We start from the raw sequence: 20,008 nt of genomic DNA on the forward strand, positions 1-20,008 counted from the left end.
GCTTAGTGAAAAGGGTGGCAAATACAGCTAAAGCTAAGGAAAGCTTTTACAGGATACCAGTCAAACAAAAATCTGAAACGTTGTGTTCCACATTTACTCTTTTAGGAAAATCAGGTAAGTTTTCAAATAAAGAAATTGACAATAATACTAAGAAACAGCATCTGTGAGAACAAACTCAATTAAGCATAACATAGGCAAGGAAAAGGGCAAGAATTTTACATAAATATATCTGAATTCTGCCACTGTCACCTCCTGGGCAGAGAGGTAACTGTTCCATTTTGAAAATATCATGTTCCTATCCAGTGCATCACTTGGCCAAAATTTCATATGCAACTGAGATGACAGGAGAACAGAAAAAAAAAAATCCCCTTCACATTTTAGCTTTTTTTGCAGTCATTCATATTTTATACTGTCCTAAGTGTTGACATGAACATTAGAGGAGTAAACAAAGTGTACTATGGTATCTTGGTATCACTTGTTTGATAAAAGCACTTGCAAGTTTCTGACAATTCTATTACCACCACTGAAGGACACAGACTGAAAAAGAAACTAAAAACGATGATTAACTAAGTTTCTAACTACCTTTTCAGAGGAAGTCCAGTTTGCTACAGAAAGTATAGTTCTTTTCAGCTCACACTGCTTCTCGTACTCAGCTCTTCCTCACCTTTCATTAATACTGACATCTACCTAAGTTGTGTAAGTTACAAACCACATAATACTGACATCTACCTAAGTTGTGTAAGTTACAAACCATCATCACTACAAATACAGGGCATTTTGGAAAGCAATTTAAATGATCAGCAGCATTTATTGCAAATCAGCTTCTCTCTTTTACCATTTACAGGTGGACAGTAAAAGTAAACACACATGAAGAAAAAAAACATTCATGAGACACAAACTGGTTTAATTAAAACTGTAAAGGAAAACAATATGCAGGAATAAAAACTCCAGATACATAGCACTTATTAATTATGAAGCTGCTGCTGATCTTGGAAAAGCATTTGAGCATCCATGACCAAACATTCAGCCTTAAATTCTGAGGGAAAGGGAGGGAACGGCCATGACCTACCAAGTCCTTCTGCACTACTGCACATAAAACTGTACTACTTGATATATTTTTCCATGAACTTTTTGTGAAACTCTGATCGCAGAGTATCATTGACAAATCTTTTGTCCTTTTTTGTTTCGTCTATCCCCTTGGCACAGTTCTTGAAGACAACATCGTCATCCCACCTGAAAACAGAAGTTTTTAATTTCAGTAAGCTTGTATGAAAATTAGGTGCGATATACAAAAACAAATAAATGGAGTTTGATCCTCTTACAGAACAACTAGTCATTAGGATTAGATTTTTGTCTTTCAGAAAAGATGATATATTTTTCTACCCCAAGCTATCTCTGACACACTTGTGACAAGATCTGAGGAAGGAAATAGAAACTAGCTGCAGTTGATAACATTTTCTGAGACTGAACAGTGAGAGTCAGCAAGGGGATGGGTGTCACTGAACAGACTGCACAGTACCTCCTTTTAACTTTGAAGTTTGCCTGAGGCTGTGCTGGCCCAGTGAGGTTCAGCAGTGGGTTACCACTCAGGATGTTCTCCATCCGAATTCTTTCTTCTTCAGCCTTTTGCTCTTGTTCCTGAGAACCAGAAATGGATACATTATTTTTCTAGGCCACTTTTCTCCTCTAGTTGTTAGAGATACACATTATTTAGCTTTGAACACTCACACAGATGGAGCTTTAATTCTTAGCTCAGATTTTTCAGAGTGTTTGGTGCTTGCATATGAGGAGATTAAGGATAGAAGCAGAGATACTCTACAGAGCTTAACTTTGCTAATAAACTGTCAAACTAGCAACATTCATATCGGCTCTACTTAGCTCTGATGTGCCATCAAATATTCAGGTAAATTCTAGCTTTACCAGATACATATTTATTATATTAAAAACTGTATACACATTAAAAGGTTTTCTTTATCCTCATGAGAAAAGACAGTACATCATACAATATTCAGTAGGCAGAAGAAAACATACAGCATATTGAAACTCCTCTATTTTCAGCAGCTGTTTGGATTTTACAGCTACAACTTCCCTAGGGACAAATTAAAAAGAATATTGAGAACCCCACAGTGAAATGAACAGAGGATGTTGTAAGACTCTATAAGTGTTTCAATATTAAGAAGCAGACTAATTTTCTTCTCCTTGCACTGTCAATGAATGCATGTAACTCAAGCCTAAGTGAAGCAATACACTACAAGTAATACAAAATAATTTCACTGCCCACACTTTCAAGCTCTGTTAGCACATCTAGTGACTTAAGTGTTTACAGACTTCAAAATTAATGTTTAATATTATTTTTACATATTTTTCCACAGGCTTTCACAAATATTGCAGGGAATATTCTTTGATGAAAGAACTACTAGGAAAAGAAAAGTAATTCTTTAAATTAGGATGACTAAATAGGTTTCCTACTCTGAAGTATGGCACAAAGACACTGGTTAAAAAATGAACTGAAGCTTCATTAGCACTGCAGGAGAATCAAACAATGGCTTTTAAAAGTTATATAAACTAAAACCAAAGAGATCATGAGGTCAGGGTTTTTCTGCAAGCTCGGGGGGGTGGCGGGGGCAAAACCTGCAGAAAATTAATTGCTGAGAACTTCTACAGGATCCCAAGAGAGGAAGCAGTTTCCTTGCTGCTGGAGTTTGCAAGGTTTAAATGCTAAATTTGATGCTGATGCTAGCCAGAGTTCACTAGCTTCAAATATTTAATCAATACTAAAGTTATTTACTATTACCTAAAATTTACTATATTTTCCCATTAAATTGATCAGATATGTGAAATTTGGGATGGGTGCCCTATCTCTGGAAGTGTTTAGGGCCAGGCTGGACAGAGCTCTGAGCAACCTGGTCTAATGGAAGATGTCCATGCCCACAGCAAGGGGGTTGGAAGTAGATGACCTTTAAGGTCCCTCCCAACCCAAACCATCCTGTGATTCTATGAAATTTTCTTTTAAAATACTTCTGCTTTCTTAAGAAAATGGATTTAATGTACACACGAATAGAAGATGATGCAGGATCACTGGTAAAGATTTTACTTTTCAAAATCTACTCAAGTTTTAGTTATGGAAAAACACCTACCATTACACTGCTTCTTACAAGTAAAATGTAGAACTAGCTGCAATTAATTGCCAGTGGGACAGGAAAAGCTCCCCAGATGGGCACATTGTTCATAAACAAAGCACAGCTTCAGGACAAGTCCTGTAATGCCCTTATTAAAATATATGCCTTGGAAAAACTTGCTCTTTCCTGCTACTGTATCCATGGAGCTTTAACGCAAACCACAACAATTACAAGTTATTAACACAAATCAACTGAGGTTCTGAATTTTCAAACAGCTCTAAATTGAACATTTGCAGTCCAACTTCTGTTATTATCACCCCAGTAAGTATGGAAACATGGAGAACAAAAATATTGTATATGGAACAGCAATTTCCTCCCATATTAGAAATATAAACTCAAATTATACTTTTCTCTGTGGATCAGAGACAAGAAATGTATGCAGCTGCTTATGCACAGAATGACAACCTTTGATTTACCATCTTCCTCCTACATAACATGGAATTGCCAAGAGCCATGAAATCCCATTTACTGCAGTCTGTTGCCATTGCCATGTGTTCCCACCAGAAGTCCAGCAGCCCTCAGATTGCTGTACAGCACATGCATGCAAAGCACTGCTTTGAAACCAAGCAAAATCTTGGATACTGGAACAAGCAAAACCCCAGCACTGATCTTCAGGTACCTCCCAGGAGGTGATCAGATACTGCTTATGACCATTAGCAAATTTACATCTGGATGCAAGCATGTGAAGTTTTCTCTGTATTGTCCAAAATGAGGTGGGCTCTGCACCACCAATTTCAATTTCCAGTGCTCCATTAAAAGTGAGCCTTTGAAAACACAACAGGACAGGGAAAAACACTGAAAGCAAACGAAAAGGCTACAAACCAAAAATTCCTGATCAAGAGAAGCTACCACTACTAAGACCATTGAAAGAAATTAACAGTCCTCTATTGAAAAATGGTTCTGTGGAGAAAACTTGTTCCAAGCTTATCTATGCAAACAGATGCAGCAGTTTCTCATTTTAGAGCTGGAGTCCAGGTGAACTCTTCTGAAGGTGGCAGGTAGAGCATGGCAGTCTCGTCCTCTAGGACATTAACTTCAGCCATGATCTAAAGTTACCAAACCTGTGCATCATGCATTACCCCATCTGAGGCAGACATTATTATTTTGGTTTGGGTTTTTATGATGCATGAAAATGCATCCACACACCATTGACATATAGAGAACTACAATGCACCTCACATATGACTTTTTTAGTGGTCAAAAATCAACTGGAGTCAGCCATCACCTCTTCAGGAGGAACTGCAGTTCCTCTTCCCTCCCCTTCCCCATTTCAGATTTAATCTCATCAATTCCTACAAAGCTGATGATTCCAGCACTCTCCACCATGCATGAAGAGAAGCAAAAAGCACTCAGTCATTTGAATGGCAAATATTCAGAATCACTAGAGAAAGATAAAGTCAATATTAAAAATCATAAATAATAGGCATACAGTACTCCCATATACTTCCTACACACAGATGTACATTCTAACTTTCTATACTAAGATTTCTAAAAGGCATGTTACACATCGCTCTAACCTTTATCTGCTTTGACATAACCCACATAATATCCTTCAGCCTCAATCAGCCTGACATAGTTCGATTTCTAATAACAAAAGCATTAAGTGACAAAATGTGGTGATAGAAAAAAAATCAAAGCTGAAATAACACTTTTAAGAAGTGTTACACTACAAGCACTAATGTAAGACTAAAAGAGGCATTTAGTTCTGGATTAAGACACCAACAGTTAGACATGGTCCCATAGGCACCTAAGCTCACATCTTGGCAGACCTAGAGGATACAAGAGGAAGCCAAGACAGCTTTTAGTGCTCACACTAAATTAGTGCTCACACTAAATTATGACACAGGAGATCAACCACACTCCAGGCTCTGCTGACTGCATCTCCACTGCACCACCATGCAGGCTACGAGACACAACTTATACACTGGCCCCAACAACTTGGCTTTTCAGGCTCAACTGAATTCTGTCTACAGCTGATTATTGCTAGCAAAAAAACTGCATTGACTTAAATCAACTACAGTTGCAGAGGACTGGAAAATGGCAGATAAAAACAAGTAGTAGAGACAATCTTGAGAATTTCTTTCCTTGGCATATCTGTTTCTGACTGCAAAGGAAAGAAAAACATCGTTACCATGTTTATTTTGAGCATAGTTCCTACCCTTAGCACAGAACAAGATTACTTTTACAGAAAGTGCTGAAATTCCCCAAATGACTCCATCGTATAAAAGTTAGTTATCCTACTCAGTTTTTATAGATATTGAGCAGCTGAAAGAAAACCTGAAATACCCAATTTCATCAAAGGCTGAAAAAAAGTTAAAGAAATATAAATTGCATAACCTGATTTAAATGCTAATTTTTGAATGACAAACTATGACAACACTGCCTTTAGCAGCAGGGAATGAAATTCAAGAATGCACAGACACACCCTTGTTATCTGACCCTGTGCAAGTTACTAACTCTGTGCAACACAGAGATTCAAATAATTAATTGAAACTTCAAAACCAAAGAACACCAAGTAATCACAACAGCAGTGTCCACACGCAGCTCTGTTGTGATTTTGTCCACAAGGAAAGGGATGTTATCACTAGCTCTTGTCAAGGTTTAAGTGTTCCTGGCATGTCTCAAACATTGAAAGAAGAAACATACTCTGCCATGTGCTTTTGCCTCTTTACTGAAATTTTCTTAATCACTGATTTGATCTTCTAGTTTTAGTCAGACCCTTGAGATTTAAGTGAAAAGGTTAATAGTTATCCAGACTCATTTTCTGATGTTTTATTTACAAGCCTGTGACATGGGTAAAACAGAGGGCAGAGCCAAGATTTAGTCTGACCACTGGTAAAGTAATATATTCAGTTATAGAGAAACTTGGTGAAATAAAACTTTAAGAAAACAAATTGAAATTTTTTTCTGCTCTCGGCTAAGCAAAGAATGACTGGATATTAAAACAGGTTTGCCAAAACTGCACACATACATTCAGCTGCTCAATGGTTTGAAGTTTTTTTAAAATTATTTCAACTTACTTTCTAAGGAAGCACTTGAAAACTGAAAAACAAGAGCATTGTAAAGCTTAATTTAGAATACTGAAATGTTTCCTGAAACCTATCCGTGGATGGTTAACGCAGACACCGATTTAGTGTTTGTACAGTTTTATACAGGCCTAGAATAATTCCACAGAAAGGGCTTTCAAAACTAGAATGTCCTGGTCAGCTTAGTGTCTACTAGAAATAACCTGAAATTGCAATTGTAGAGGAAACATCAGGAGGACTCCCATGCTCAAACAATTCTTTGAAAACATTTATAGTACTTATTTAATGATTCTACATAACTTCAGGGAACTAAGCATTTTGAGAAGTTAAGCTTTGTTTGAGAGGAACTGCTTATTTGACTGACAAACTATTAGAACCTCTTAATATTAATATTAGTATTGTCAGAATTAGATTTAGAGGATTTCCACGGAAACTGGTGTTACCCATAAGGGAAGTTAACAGAGAACAGGATGCCCTGTAAAAAGCAGATTTTCATATTTCGTTTTTAACTGCTGTTTCAGCACAGATGCATTTGGAAAGAAGCTGTTCTCCTTTAATGGCAACTTAAATAATGGACACCGAAGTGATGAGTGAAGACTATTAACAAAAATACAGTTTACTCTAAATGAAGTCTCAGAAGTAACTGGACTAGCATTTTAATAAATCAAAATAACTAAAGCATCAGAGAAAAATCTACATATGGCACAGGTTTGGGATATATTACAGTAGTTTACCCACTTAATCTTGTTAAGACCCTGGTATGTTCCAATAAGAGACACACTAATCTGTCTGTGTAACAATGGGGTTAGAGAATGATGACCAGTGTGAAGAGAGAACAGGTACTCACTCCACAGTTTCTCTTTGCCTGGCCACTGGCTTACCCACGTTGTCTACTGTGGACAGCAGCATTTCAGCAGGTAAAGCATTTCTGTACATGGATTTGGATTAACAGCAACTGCACAGCTAAGACTTCACATGAGATCCTATCCTGAAGTCATCTGAATTATTAATACAAGGTTACTTACAAAATTAGGTCTAAATTATGGCTTGCAGTACATAGTAACCTGAAATAACATGCCTCTTAAGGGAAAAGGATTTTATATAAAAACTCTCAAATGCTTAGCCAGTAACACCTTATTCCAACGGTGTGGAAAACAAGGCATAACCTAAACAGATTGCACACTAAAGCCAACAAACAGAAGACTTCTTTCCAAAGATGATCCCTACTCCTAAAGACTTTTTCCAAGGCTATGGCCCACTCTGGCTTTTACTTTTTCTATCAAAATAGTCTTAGTTTCCTATTCTCCAAAAAACCACAAGAAAATAAAATTCCAGGTACCTGTAGAGCGCCTTCTATTTACTGAAGATGCCAATTTTAAAGACAGACTACCTGCCACCAACTGGTGAAAGGATGAAAACTGTAGGTCTAGATTCTGAGTGTGCAATAGTGGGCACTACTGCAAATAAATAACACTATTTTATTCAGTATGCATGCAGCACTGGACATTACAAGCCCTGCTACTGAGTAAGGAGAACATCCATGAAAGTAACATATAATACCTGTAAGAGACAGCAAAATAAAACAAGTGCTATCCCAAATACTTTGTGGCTTTTAGCACCCTCTAGTGTCAAAATTAGAATTTCAGAGAGATTATGCTATTCCTACTTTCCACACAGGCTAAAAGAATCAAGCACTTGGTTATGAGAGCTGCAATTTACTATTATTTCCCTAATGCAAGTTTTCTACACTGAAATGTGGCAAGTTATGCTGTTTAATCTTGATGCACAACTTCAACTATCAAGCAAAGTGGAAAATCCACACAGACTTACAATTTCATTTTAAGCAATGTGCAAGGACAACTGAAGTCAAAATCTTTCCTACACATGTCTACACTTAATTTGTAGTTTAGTATATTTCACATAGGAATACATGGTCGAATTGTTGCCAGTGTTTTTAAGTAATTTTCATCATGTTGTTACTACAAAAGACAATTTCATTGCTTTATGATGTGTCTCAAATGCCTAGATAAAGAGACAAGAGATGCTTTCAGACATCCTTTAATGCAGAAGACTCTCACAGGCCAGATGGGCAATCAAGTAGCAACAGTCTTGTACAGAACAATTTCTGCAATGAAGCAGAATGGGACAGCTCTTAGCCTTGCATACTATTTAAGTGCAAAACTGCAGAGCTCACTTGTTTTACAGGCCTTGTTGATTCTAAAGGTAAATTTTTATATTGTTAGGCAAGAACAGGCTTGCAACTACAATGCTGCCAACAGCAGTTAAAACATTATCCTCTCCTAGCTGTTCTTAGTGCCTGCTGGAAGCTCAGCCCTGTTCACTGCCAGCTAAGCATTCATGAAAAACACTGAACTATGAATGTGTACTGTAAGCTATAGGAAAGGCTACAAGTAGCTCAGAGGCATGAAAACACCACACTGTCAGAGCAGCCTTGTATTAGTCTTCTGATCAGCATCTAACGTGTTTATTTAACATTTCTAAAAAAATACCTCAGATAAGTTTATACTTATAATATACACTTATTATGACAGGTGGCTTGGTTTTCTGACAGACTTTTTGATGGTTTGGGGTTTTTGTTTTGTTTTACACTAATGGAGAGTATACTTATAAAAACATACCAAACCACTCCAGGTGAAGGAACCAAAGTTTCACAAAAGCACTAAAATTATTTAAGAGAAAAGAGAAAAGCTCAAAACTCAAAAAGAGAAAGCACTTAGTAAAAGCAGATGAGCGAATGTTGCACATATCCACTACTTGTGCTGCACCACCAGAGGAGAGTATTTCAGCAGTGCAGATGAAATACCCTGGATTCTGAACTCTGTTGCAATACAATGTTAGAACCAGTACCCAATACAAACTTCAAGCCTGGTAAATTTGACAACACAAACCACTCCCAGAAACTAGTCCAAACTCCCAGTCCCTAAAAGCCTCATCAGTAGTTAGGTATTTCTGCTAATGCACTCCATCCCAACAAGCCCTCTTACACCAAGGACCACCAGCACAGGATTGAGTCCCACTCACAGGAAAACATCTGTAACTACAGGGACTTTCCTCCCCTTTCAAGGGCAGAACATGGTGTAGAGAGAGAGATTATAGAGAGGTATGAGAGCTACATGTGAATTGAGTTTTCCAGTTCTGAAAAGACTGCTGTATTGTTATTTGGTTTTCAAGGACAACTTTCAAATGAATTTGTCTGTGTATAATCACACAAAAATAGTTCTGGCCTTACAGTTCAAATTGGTGTTCCTTGCAGCACCAAAACAGTAAAAGGACAACTACTGTATAAAACCTGCAGCCGTAAGAAGCAGCACCAAAAAGCACGCATCTTTATTTCATAAATAAAAATAGTATTTCTTGTTTCATAAAAGCTAGTTAGCAAACTAAATTACACCGGATTGCATGCAGCTCACTAATGCCACTATATCATTTGGTATGATAGCTGAGTGCAGGGGACTTGCACATGAAATCAAGATTATCTTGACTCACTGCCTGTACAAAGTGGAGGAAAAGGGAATAAAATGTTTCAGTGAGTAAAGCATTCAGTATGTCTTATATAGAAAAAAATTCTTAATAATTATTAGACAGAAGAACAAATCCATCATATTTGAGAGGAGGTTTGAACAGCACTTTGTTTACCAGTTCTCACTCATCCCAAGTACTTAAGGCAAACCAGTTTAAATAAACATCACTTCACCAAAAAACATGTGCTTTTTAATGTGTGAGATTTTACCTTTCGAGCTTGTTCCTCAGCTCGTTCTTTCTTGATTTTTTCCAGTTCAGCCAGAAGAGCTGCAGTGTCATCATCATCACTGTCTTCCAAGTCCTCGTCTTCATCATCTTCCTAATAGTAATGAATGGAAGGCAAGAATCAGCTCATTCATTTCATTTAATAAAAAATGGCCCTGGGCTGCCCAGCTAAGGCTGCAGCTTGCTGCTGGCTGATTTCTGCAGTACTTGGGTAGCAACAATTACAACACAAATAGGGTTTTTGCTCTTTTATAGTAAAGTCAAGAGAAAAAAATGTTTGTGGTTTTGGGATGACTGCAATAAAAATGCTATGTAACTGACAGACTCTAGAGAACAGCTCTAATCATTGTGATACAAGTCATTCTGAGTGCCTGATTAACCTGCCCAGTACTGCTGGGACCAAATACCATGGGATTAAAAAACCCAGAGCTTATTGTCAAGCCTCTGACTTAACTCCTACATGTCAGCAATAAGAAGCATAGTCAAAGGCAAGCATTTGTTGCTCATGCAAACAGTCATTTGCAGGTATCTCAACAGTTCTATCCTTACTAAGCCATTGGTAATTCCCCATGCTATAAGTGGGGAATATTTTCAGCTTCCTAGATTTTTTGTGCTTTCCAATAATACCATTACAGCATGGATCAGAATCCTCTGAACCAGTCTGGACTTTCACCACAGTACAGAAGCTGTAAAACAAAAATATGTTGGAACTGTCTGAAATCTTTAGGCAACCTAGAAGTACATACAGCATTAACAGCAAACCTCTAAGGCAGGGTAACACAAGGAAAGAAGACAAAAAAGAAGATACATACATCAGTAAGAGGATCATCTGCATCAAGATTTGCTGCAGGAATCTGGTCTAGCCGAGGCTTCTTAGACACAGAAGATGATGTTGTATGTTCTATGGTGTAAGAGTAAAAACAAAAAGTGTCTAAGTCATTTCATTTAACAGCATCTAGTGTCAGAAAGCAAAAATCTTCACAATTTGTACCCAATTTGTGTTAGAGTAAGAGAAAAAAGCTTATGCTTACTTTCCCTTCACTTCTCAATCTTAATGTCTGTGTTAATTCCTTCCCCTAGGAAGTCTCAAGAACAGCAACAACACCCCGAACTCACAGTTTGGCCTCCAGAAGTTTTTTGAAGTCATTATTATTTCAATCAGAAAAAACCCATAAAAAACAGATGTGGAGAAATATTGTTATTACATATATCCAACTGCAGGATTCCCATTTAGGATGATCCCAAAGCATTACTGTTGGCTAGTTTGGTCCAAACCACATCTACTTTCTTCTGTGAATTTGAAAGCCATGCAATACCTTCACACCTAAACCTAAAGCACAAAAGGTTGTACTTTAATACTAAAAATTAGTATCTTTGATTTTGTTATTACTTCACCATATCTGAAAAGAATAGTATACTTTCAAACGGATTTATTGTTACACTGGTGCTATAACAGCAGAAGGTGAGTCATCACTCTTTCTCCTTCCTGTCTTGCTCGTCCAAGTACAAAAAAAGCCCTTTATTAGCTGTACACACTTTCTGCCAATTCATTACAATTACACTGTATCAGCTGGGCATGCTTTTCTACTGGCTGGCCTAGATTTCTGCTAGCATGAAGCCAGCGTGAAAACCAGTGGACATTCCCTTGCAGGTCAACAGCTCTGAACTATCAGGCCAATACCTTAAATTCTACTCTCATGACATGCTGTCTGCAACTGCAAACTTCTTACAACACCAAATTTCATGCAAGAGCAATGTTTCACAAAGGAGTTAAGATTTTTGTTTCTTGGTTTTTACCTCTGGTTGGTCTGTCTCTGTTCTTTTCTCTGGCAGCAACTCGTTCTCTCTCCTCCAGCTCCCTTCTGAAGTCACGGTTACGCACCTCTTCAGGAGCATCCTGAGTGGTCTGTCTAGAACAACAAACAGGGAGAAAGCCTGAAGTTTGACACTCTGCAGCTGGGGAGAAGTTTTTCATGAAGGCCAGTAAATCCTGGGCTGAACAGCTAAGGACAGGGAACAAGAACTGGGTTCCATGTAAATGTATGTTTATTCTCTCTTCAGCAGAGCCCTCCTGTGTACGTATGCATTGCACACACAGACCTGCCACACCACATGCTCCTGCTCCTTCTGGTGGCTCTTGAATGGATGAAAAGACCCTACTTAAATTCCTACAAAACAGGATAGTAACATCTGTATTTCACTACGTTGAAATATTCTGTTCTCCAGCAGTCCAATCCCAGTGTCCTAGTAGACATCCACAAACATCATGGTCACCTGTCTTCATTGTTTTACTACCCAAAGTTGCTGCTGCAAACACAATCTCTAAGGCTTACAGATAACACCAAGACTAGAAGATGATTTCCATGAACCTTTTCTTCTCCATGAGCACAGACCATGACCAGTAATAAAAAAGTTGGGAGAACAGGCAAAACACCTTGTAAATACATGTCATCCCTCTTTTATACAATGACACACTGGCAAAAAGTAATGAACTAAATATATCTGAGCCAGATTAAATTCCACCTAGAGGCTGCTGAAATTTTTGTGGATATCTTGAAAAGAGCTAGTGAATAAAAACAAGCAGCAATTGCTTTCAGCTCTCTGTGAACCCAGTGCTGGAAGTAAGAGTGCCTGGAAGAAAACCCAGATGTGTGCCATTATAAATACATTGTGTGCACAGCCCGTCTTTATGATGAAGCCTTTAATTTGCTTTTGTAATTAAAACACTGAATTTGGAATCATTGTTAAGAGCTGCAAATTCTCCCCAAACCCTGTGCCATGCAAACAAACATGAGTGGGATTGAAATTCTGGACTTTTCCTGCAGTGATGCAGTCCTGGCAATTTAACAAAGACAACTTTTTATTAGGTATTTGGGAGGAAGAACAGAAGACACTTGATGCTCCCTCCATATCTCCCTTTCACACAAAAGGAGGGATTTAAAACATATATTGTATATTCCCATCCCCACAGACTTCTTCCAAAGCAACTGACTGGTGTCCCAAACACCACTTTTTTTTTGCAAAACGAATCACCAGCAATTTTCCCCATAACAGCAGAAGAAATTTGACAGCACTTTTTGTGTTGTTTGTTTTGGTACTCTCTAAAACACTCAGCTCCCTTATGAATACATATTCTTAAAAACCAAAGGAGCAGGAGGGAAGAGGTGGCAGGGTAAATATCTACACAAAAAAGTGCAAAAGTAAAACCTTAATGGTTTTACTTACCTCAGTAATTTCACTGACAAAAGTATCATCAATTAGATAAAATGAGCATTTTTAGATTGACACATTGAATTTAAATTCTATCATATTGACTTCAGATTTTATTTACGTTTTCAAAAAGAAAAAAAAATTATTACACATTTCAAACATAGGAAAATATCCTAATGATCACATTATCTTTCTCATTGGTTAAAGAAATTTCTTCTCCCAGGACCTGCATAAACTACCTGCAGCTAAACATCAGCTCTTCCAACACACCCCATTACCTGAGTGCTATTCCAGGGCTTCCCTGCCTCCTCTCAATGCCCCTACACAGTCCTTTGCCACATGATGTGGTTTTCCAGCTTTTAAGATGTGCTCAACTTCACTTTCCTCATCCCAACCTGCTCTGCAAGTGACAGTACCCCCTGTGGCTCAGCAACAATGCCAACTTATGCTTCACTTCACTGCCCAAGAAGTTCATCTCCAATGTTAATCATCTGATAATTCATGTACATAAACAGCAACAAATTATCACTAAAATTAAACCTCCCCAAATCACCTGCAATGCATTTGAGCTCCTAGCTCTGCTTTTGAGACTGTCACTTTTAGCCCACTTGTTCAGCACTCCTGCACAATCTGTGGACCTTGCTCAGTGTCAAGCACATCAATAGGTATTGAGAAAATTTTAGAGCACCACTCATAACAAAACAGTCATCCCCAGCCTGCTTTGCCCTGACACTCAAGAAATGATACTAACCTGTATTTGATTTTAGTATGAGAAGGAAGATCTCTGCTAGAATATTGTTTGGATAGCTGGCTTAAGTCTCCTTCACCTTTTCCTCTTCCCCCTCTTGCAGGTTCAAACGTTGGCCTGGCTGCTGTCGTCATCTTCACTCCTACAGAATCAAGGGATAAAACAAGTGGTTACTACAATTCACAGTGTAAGACACTCATTAGGAGCTACTTTGCTCCTGGAACTGTAGAAGCAGTGACAAGTCCCACTACAGTACACCAGGTGTCACTCAGCTCATGATCCTCAAAGTTTAAGTAGCGTTTCCCTGACAGAATCTATTCAGGTTTCACAACAGAGTCTTTTCCAATATGCTTGGGAAAATGATACATGGACTCTAACTTAAGTGTGAAGCTATGTTTGTAAAGCAAGTAACACCAGCCAGGAACTGATCTCCCATCCTTAAAGCAAGCAGTACGGTCTTGAAACTAAATTCCTTCCCCTCCTGAAAAACTGCAGTCCAAAATTACTGCCTACTGGCATGAGCCCTTCATTACTCCCCAGACCACTGCTGGTGCCAGCACCAGAAACGCTGGCTCAGAGACCAGAGCATGCCTAGGATGGTGCTAAGTATTAACCACTGATGACCACCAGGAAACATACACAAAGTGCAAGGAAAAAAGCTTGGATAAACAGAGAACTTGTCACCAGTCCTCCCCTAGAAACTGCAGGAATTCAGCATGTCCTAAAAACCAAACTGGCGGATGCCCAAATTTCTACTATCAGCTCTTCTGTGCCGAAGAGAGAAACAGGCTCCAACCAGCCTCAGCCACCCTGGGAGCACTCACCCTGTTCAGCACTGCCTGACAGGACCTGGAGACCCTGCAAGCCCAAACCAAGCTTATTTTGTTAGTTTGTCACTTTCAATGAGAGCACAAAACACCCACCTTCAGCATCAAAATGAAAATATAATGTGTGGCTCAAAGTAACATCCCATCAGGCAGAACAGTTACTGCCACTGAACTGCTACTCAAAAAACAAAATTAGCAAAGGGAAACACCTTTAAAAAGAAGTGAGATGGTAACTAGCCTTGGCGTGTTAATCAAGGACAGCAGACACTTTTCAGTGATGCTGTACCAGTCAGCTGAAGCTCAGTGAGCCATTTTAGATCTCCTGGCACACATTCTGCCAGGCCCATGATCCAAGATAGTCACTTATTCCCATAACTTATCTGTGCTAATCATATGTAATGGGGGAATCCATGAAATCAGGTGAAGAACGAGATCTGGTGTGGCTGCAGTAGTTTCAGGAAGCATTAACACATTTTCTGGAAAGCATCCCTGCTTCTCTTAGGTTATGGAATTAATCAGATTGGAAAAGACCTCTGACATTGCTGAGTCCAACCTGGGACCGAATTTATATTCTGTCAACTAGACCAGGGCACTAAGTGCCAAAATCCAGTCTTTCCTTAAACACCTCGAGGGATAACAACTCCACTATCCTTGGGCAGCTCATTCCAATGTCCAATCACCCTTTCAGTGAAGAAATTCCAACCTAAACCCCCACTGGCACAACTTCAGGTCATTTCCTCTTGTACTGGGAAAAGAGGCCAACCTATTGGCTCCAACCTCCTTTCAGGCACTTGTAGAAAGCGATAGGGCTCCCCTGAGCCTCCTCTTCTCCAGGCTAAACAACCGCAGCCGCTCCTCACAGAACTAAGTCTGTATTCAGCTTGGCCTTCAAAGACCCAGACTCAAGCCTCTCAGATTTCAGAAATACCTGAAGAAGCCTCTTTGGCACTAGCAGAACTTATTGGCCAAGAGGGAATAACCGAGCTCGGCCTGCAGCTGGATTGCCTTGGCCTCGCCGGGCTGCGCCCTGACTGGGGGATCCAAATCGCAGCGTCAGGCCCGGCCGCAGCCCGGCCCCTCACCGAACCCGCCTTCCCCCCGACACCCCCTGCCCCAGAGCCGCCTTTCCGCCTCCGGAGCCCTCCCGCAGCCTCCCTGCCGCTTTCCCGGGCACTCACAGCGCGGCCTCCTCCACCGTGCGCCGCCGAGCCCTACACCGCCGCCATGATTCCGCCAGGCACCCACAATGCCCCGCGGCGGGCCATAGACACGGGGGCGCTGACCATAGAGAGGGGCGCGAGCGTGTTCGCCATGACGGTGCCGGGGCGGTGGCTGCCGCCGCGGGGGCTGCGCTGCGGGGGTCAGGGAGAGGAGCGATGGGGTTAAGGAGGAGGGAGGGTTGGTAGCCTTTGAGATAACAGGGGAGGATGGAAACAGTGGCAGGCGAAGGAGAAGGGAGTAGGCATTCTCTTTATGGGGGGGCGTGTATTAGGAACATCAGCCTAAGTCTGACTGTAAGGTAGCAAGTCACGTCTGACTTGTCCCTGCGCTCCTTGCACAGAAGTTCTTTAAATGCTGTAGATGTTTATACGATAGGTTTAGATTGGCTGTAAGGAAGACATCTTTTACTGTGACGGTGTTGAGGCGTTTGAACAGGGTGCCCAGGGAAGCCGAGGATGCTCCATGCCTGGAAGTGTCCAGAGCCAGGCTGGACGGGGCTTTGAGCAACTCGACAGGGGGTTAGAACTAGATGCTCTGTAAGGTCCCTTCCAACCCAAAGTGTTCTGTGATTCTATAATCATTGCTGTCTGTGTAAAGAAGCCAAAGCACGAACGACGATCGCTAAGGAATTAAATTCCCCTTCTTAAAATGCAGCTCCTTCCTTGTGTTTATTGCTCCTTTTAGATGTACTTTATTGTCAAGTTTCTGCGAAGCCACACTAAGGCATGTGAAGTAAAAGGCTCTCTGATGTACCTAGAAATGAGCACAGAAACATTTTCCCGATACCCAACATGCAATTTAGGAGAGAGCCCACAAGAGGTCCCACAGATAGTGCTGTCCAGGGAGCTACAGCAGCAAAGGCAATTGCACCCTTTGCCTAAACGAGCCATCAGAGAAAGCACTTGGAAGAACTGGGTTTTAGTCTAGAAAGAAGCCAAATATTTTAAGCAAGTTAAGCTTCACTCTGAAGTTGAACAAATAGTGACAGTAATTACTGTGTCACGTCCTCAGAGCTACACCTGTCAGTAAGCAAGTATCCAGCATTGCATTTTCTCATTTGCAAGCCTCTATCAGCACCCCGTGAAATGGGTTTATGATTTCTTCCACTACAGGCAGTTAAAACTCAAGATCAAACCCCGCAGAAAAGTCTGGCTTCAGGAAATTGGTGTTGTTGTGCTACAGATCACAGCAGCCTGAACCGAGTGCATCATTCTGTGATGGTGGGTGTTACTCCTAGATTACAAATCTGTGGACTTTAAATCAAGAGGCACTGACTGTTGTGCTAATTTGACTGTCGTGGTGCAGCAGAATGTTATGTTTTGCTCAGTAACATGTCCTGAAGGCAGTGCCTACTGTTCAGTTGTAATATCCGTCTGGCAGAAGGTCTCAAATCTTGAATAAAGACCTCCAGAACTGAAGAGACCTCTCCTGCTCTTGGGTTAGAGGAAAAGGCGAGCATTCCATTGTGTGTTAAAAACTAGCACAGTCCCTGCTCTGAACAGATTGGAAGATTCTTCAAATAGCAAAGGAATGGCTTTGTGGCTTTGGCCAAAATTGTTCCAGGGAGCTTCCCTTCCCCCAGATTGTGTGTACCAATGTGAAGATGTGTTTTGTGATCAAGGGCTTGATTTCCTTAGAAGACTTGAGCACTAAAGAAGGATATTGGTGAAGTGGAGGTGCCTGAGCCCAGACTCCTAAGAATACAAACTCAATTTTGTTGCAGAAGCACCTAACCTTCACAGATCCATAACTTTTGGGTTTAAAGATCTCAAACCACACAGAGTTTTTCCCAGTCTTGAACTTGTCAGGATTTAGTTTAGGAGTAAGAAGTTGAGCCCCATATTGTCTCCAGGGCCTAACAATAATAATTGGTCTATTCTCCAGCTCAAGTGCTCAGAGAGCCTTCATCCAGTGATTATTCTCAGAGCAGGTCTGCACTCATGAATATCAGCATCTGCACTCATGAATATCACCATCAGGGTCACATCACAGAGCTCTTTCCCAAGCAGGGCTCACCCCACACACAGAGAATTATTGTCCCACCAGGCAGGATTGACATTTAGGGACATTCTCCATGTGTTTTTGACTAGCCAAGTGTAAGGGAAGGGATTAAAGATCCACCAAAGTGCGGGGATGTAGAAGGGAACACCACTCAAGTTCAGTGGTAAAGGTGGCAGGTGTGAATTCCTGTGTTCCTGGCTTCTGCATTGAAACGTCATCAGATAATGTAAACAAGTAGACAATAACAAATGCCCAGATCTTCCCCCTTCCAAAGGCTGCTCCAGTCGTTGCTGAGCAATTTGGCTGTGGAAACGCTTACAAAGGTGTTGTGTGCTGCATGGAAAACATGAAAAGCAGAAGTCACCACTTCCCTTGATCATTTCCTACAGTGATTAATTAGCCTCACAGTTTAAAACTGCACCTTATTTTTATTTTCAGTTGTCTTTGTTTCTAACCACGAGTGCCTTTTGTGTCTTTCTGTGGTAATTTTAAAAGCCTGTGTTCTCACTAGATACTTATACTTTGTAATCTAGTCTTGCTGCTGCCTGGGCTCTTCTAGTCTTGGGATTGTTTTCTTCCTCACACCAATTATTTTGGCGTGAGGGCTTTTTCTTGCTCTCTATCCAATCTGTCAACAACAAAAATATAAAAACTGTTTCAGCATCAGCTCCATCAATGTGAACTAGAGAGATATAATCACTTTCCTACCACAGCTTTCTTTGTGGTTGTTTATCTGAGGATCACTCTTGCCTTTCTACCTGCACCACTGCACTGGGGGCTTGAATCCAGGTACATATTAATGGGGACTCTTGAATTCTTCTCAGAGTTGTCATTTTCTGGATTAGAAAATTCCATGTAGTCTTCGAACTGCAACAAATAAACATATTTGGTTGTGTTACAGGCATCGGTCTTAAAAAGAAATCCTTTGCTGGTGTCATTGGGGTAGCCTCTTAGTCCCGAATCCTTTATGGTACCTGTACACATTCTCAGTGCAATTCTGTATTTGCTGTGGATCACACCAGGAGACCAACATGCTTTGCTTATGCCAGTGCTTTAGGATGTAGGTCTCACCAAAGTGCTGGTCCTTCTCTGAGATCATGGCAAGATGGTGAAAGACATTGTGTCCTGAAAGAGAACAAAAACATTTCTCAAAACCTTGTGCCTGTCTGGAGCCTTGTTAATGTTTTTCCTCATCTACTTCTTGGCCTGTAGTGTTATGAAGATTGTTTATGTTCCTAATGGACTTTAAAAACTCCCTTTTAGCCTTGCCAATGTAGGGATTTTTTCCTGTTTCCTGTGTAATTTTTCTGTTCTTGAAATTTTTCAATGTATATTCTTTGAGTTTTGGTTCCCCTTTCTTCCATCTCTAGCATTCCTCTTACTTATTGATTTTTCACTGATCTTTTTTCTGAATCCAGAAAGGCATTTAGTTGAAGCAATTGTAATTCCTGAGTTTTCACGTCTCCCACTGTAGGCTGTCTTCTTCCCACCATTAAAGTACAGCAGAACGACGTGCAATCTCCTCTTTCAAAGCAGTGCTCTGAAAGTGAGCATTTTTTCCCACCGGGGCAGAGGTTCAGTGCTGGAATGGAAATCTCCCAGCTTGAATTTTCCCCTTGCCTTCCCTTTCTTGTGAGAGCCTGTTTTTGGCCATCTGAGGCACAGCTTGTATGGCTGACCAGCAGTAAATTGTAAATCCTGTTTCTGCTTTGGAGTGGCCACAGCACCCCAGCACTGTTTCCTCCCTCAGGACACTGTGTGCTTTGAAGGTTTGTGCCTCCTGCTGGGAAACAGATATAGAAGGGTACAGGGGATTGTCAAGAGTGGAAACTCTGTGCAGGAATGCTCAGCATCCAAACCAGCCGTAAAAGAAGTTCGTGGGAAGTTGCTGTTTCCTTGATTGGAAAAAGAATAGAAGCTGGGCAAGGCTGTGACTCAGCCTGTGAGTCAGCAGGGGCTGCTTTCCGATGAGGCCATCTTGTGTTCTTTTGGTCTTTGCCACACCTTCCCTGCTGCCAGCCATTGGAC

The 20,008-nt window shown here is 40.5% G+C and overlaps 1 protein-coding gene across 1 annotated transcript; it reads right to left on the bottom strand.

The window, feature by feature from the left end:
- Nucleotides 1–382: 382 nt before the first annotated feature.
- On the bottom strand, nucleotides 383–16,063 carry CWC15 (CWC15 spliceosome associated protein homolog). The gene is made up of 8 exons (XM_038131006.1): nucleotides 15,937–16,063; nucleotides 13,935–14,073; nucleotides 11,771–11,883; nucleotides 10,786–10,874; nucleotides 9,957–10,067; nucleotides 1,520–1,638; nucleotides 730–1,233; nucleotides 383–687 (listed from the first exon to the last, which is right to left on the bottom strand). The coding sequence occupies exons 2-7, from the start codon at nucleotides 14,063–14,065 to the stop codon at nucleotides 1,104–1,106; spliced, it is 693 nt and encodes a 230-aa protein (XP_037986934.1). The 5' UTR covers nucleotides 14,066–14,073; nucleotides 15,937–16,063; the 3' UTR covers nucleotides 383–687; nucleotides 730–1,103.
- Between the last annotated feature and the right edge of the window lie 3,945 nt (nucleotides 16,064–20,008).

Source organism: Motacilla alba, chromosome 1 (genome assembly GCF_015832195.1).
Source record: "Motacilla alba alba isolate MOTALB_02 chromosome 1, Motacilla_alba_V1.0_pri, whole genome shotgun sequence".
NCBI classification, from domain to species: domain Eukaryota; kingdom Metazoa; phylum Chordata; class Aves; order Passeriformes; family Motacillidae; genus Motacilla; species Motacilla alba.

Excerpts from the sequence above, each read along its gene's own strand:
- CWC15 (XM_038131006.1), bottom strand. The coding sequence starts at position 14,065 with ATGACGACAGCAGCCAGGCCAACGTTTGAACCTGCAAGAGGGGGAAGA. Across the intron at positions 11,884-13,934 it reads CATACTAAAATCAAATACAG|ACAGACCACTCAGGATGCTC; the intron begins GTTAGTATCATT and ends TTGTTGTTCTAG. Across the intron at positions 10,068-10,785 it reads CAGATGATCCTCTTACTGAT|GAAGATGATGAAGACGAGGA; the intron begins GTATGTATCTTC and ends CATTACTATTAG.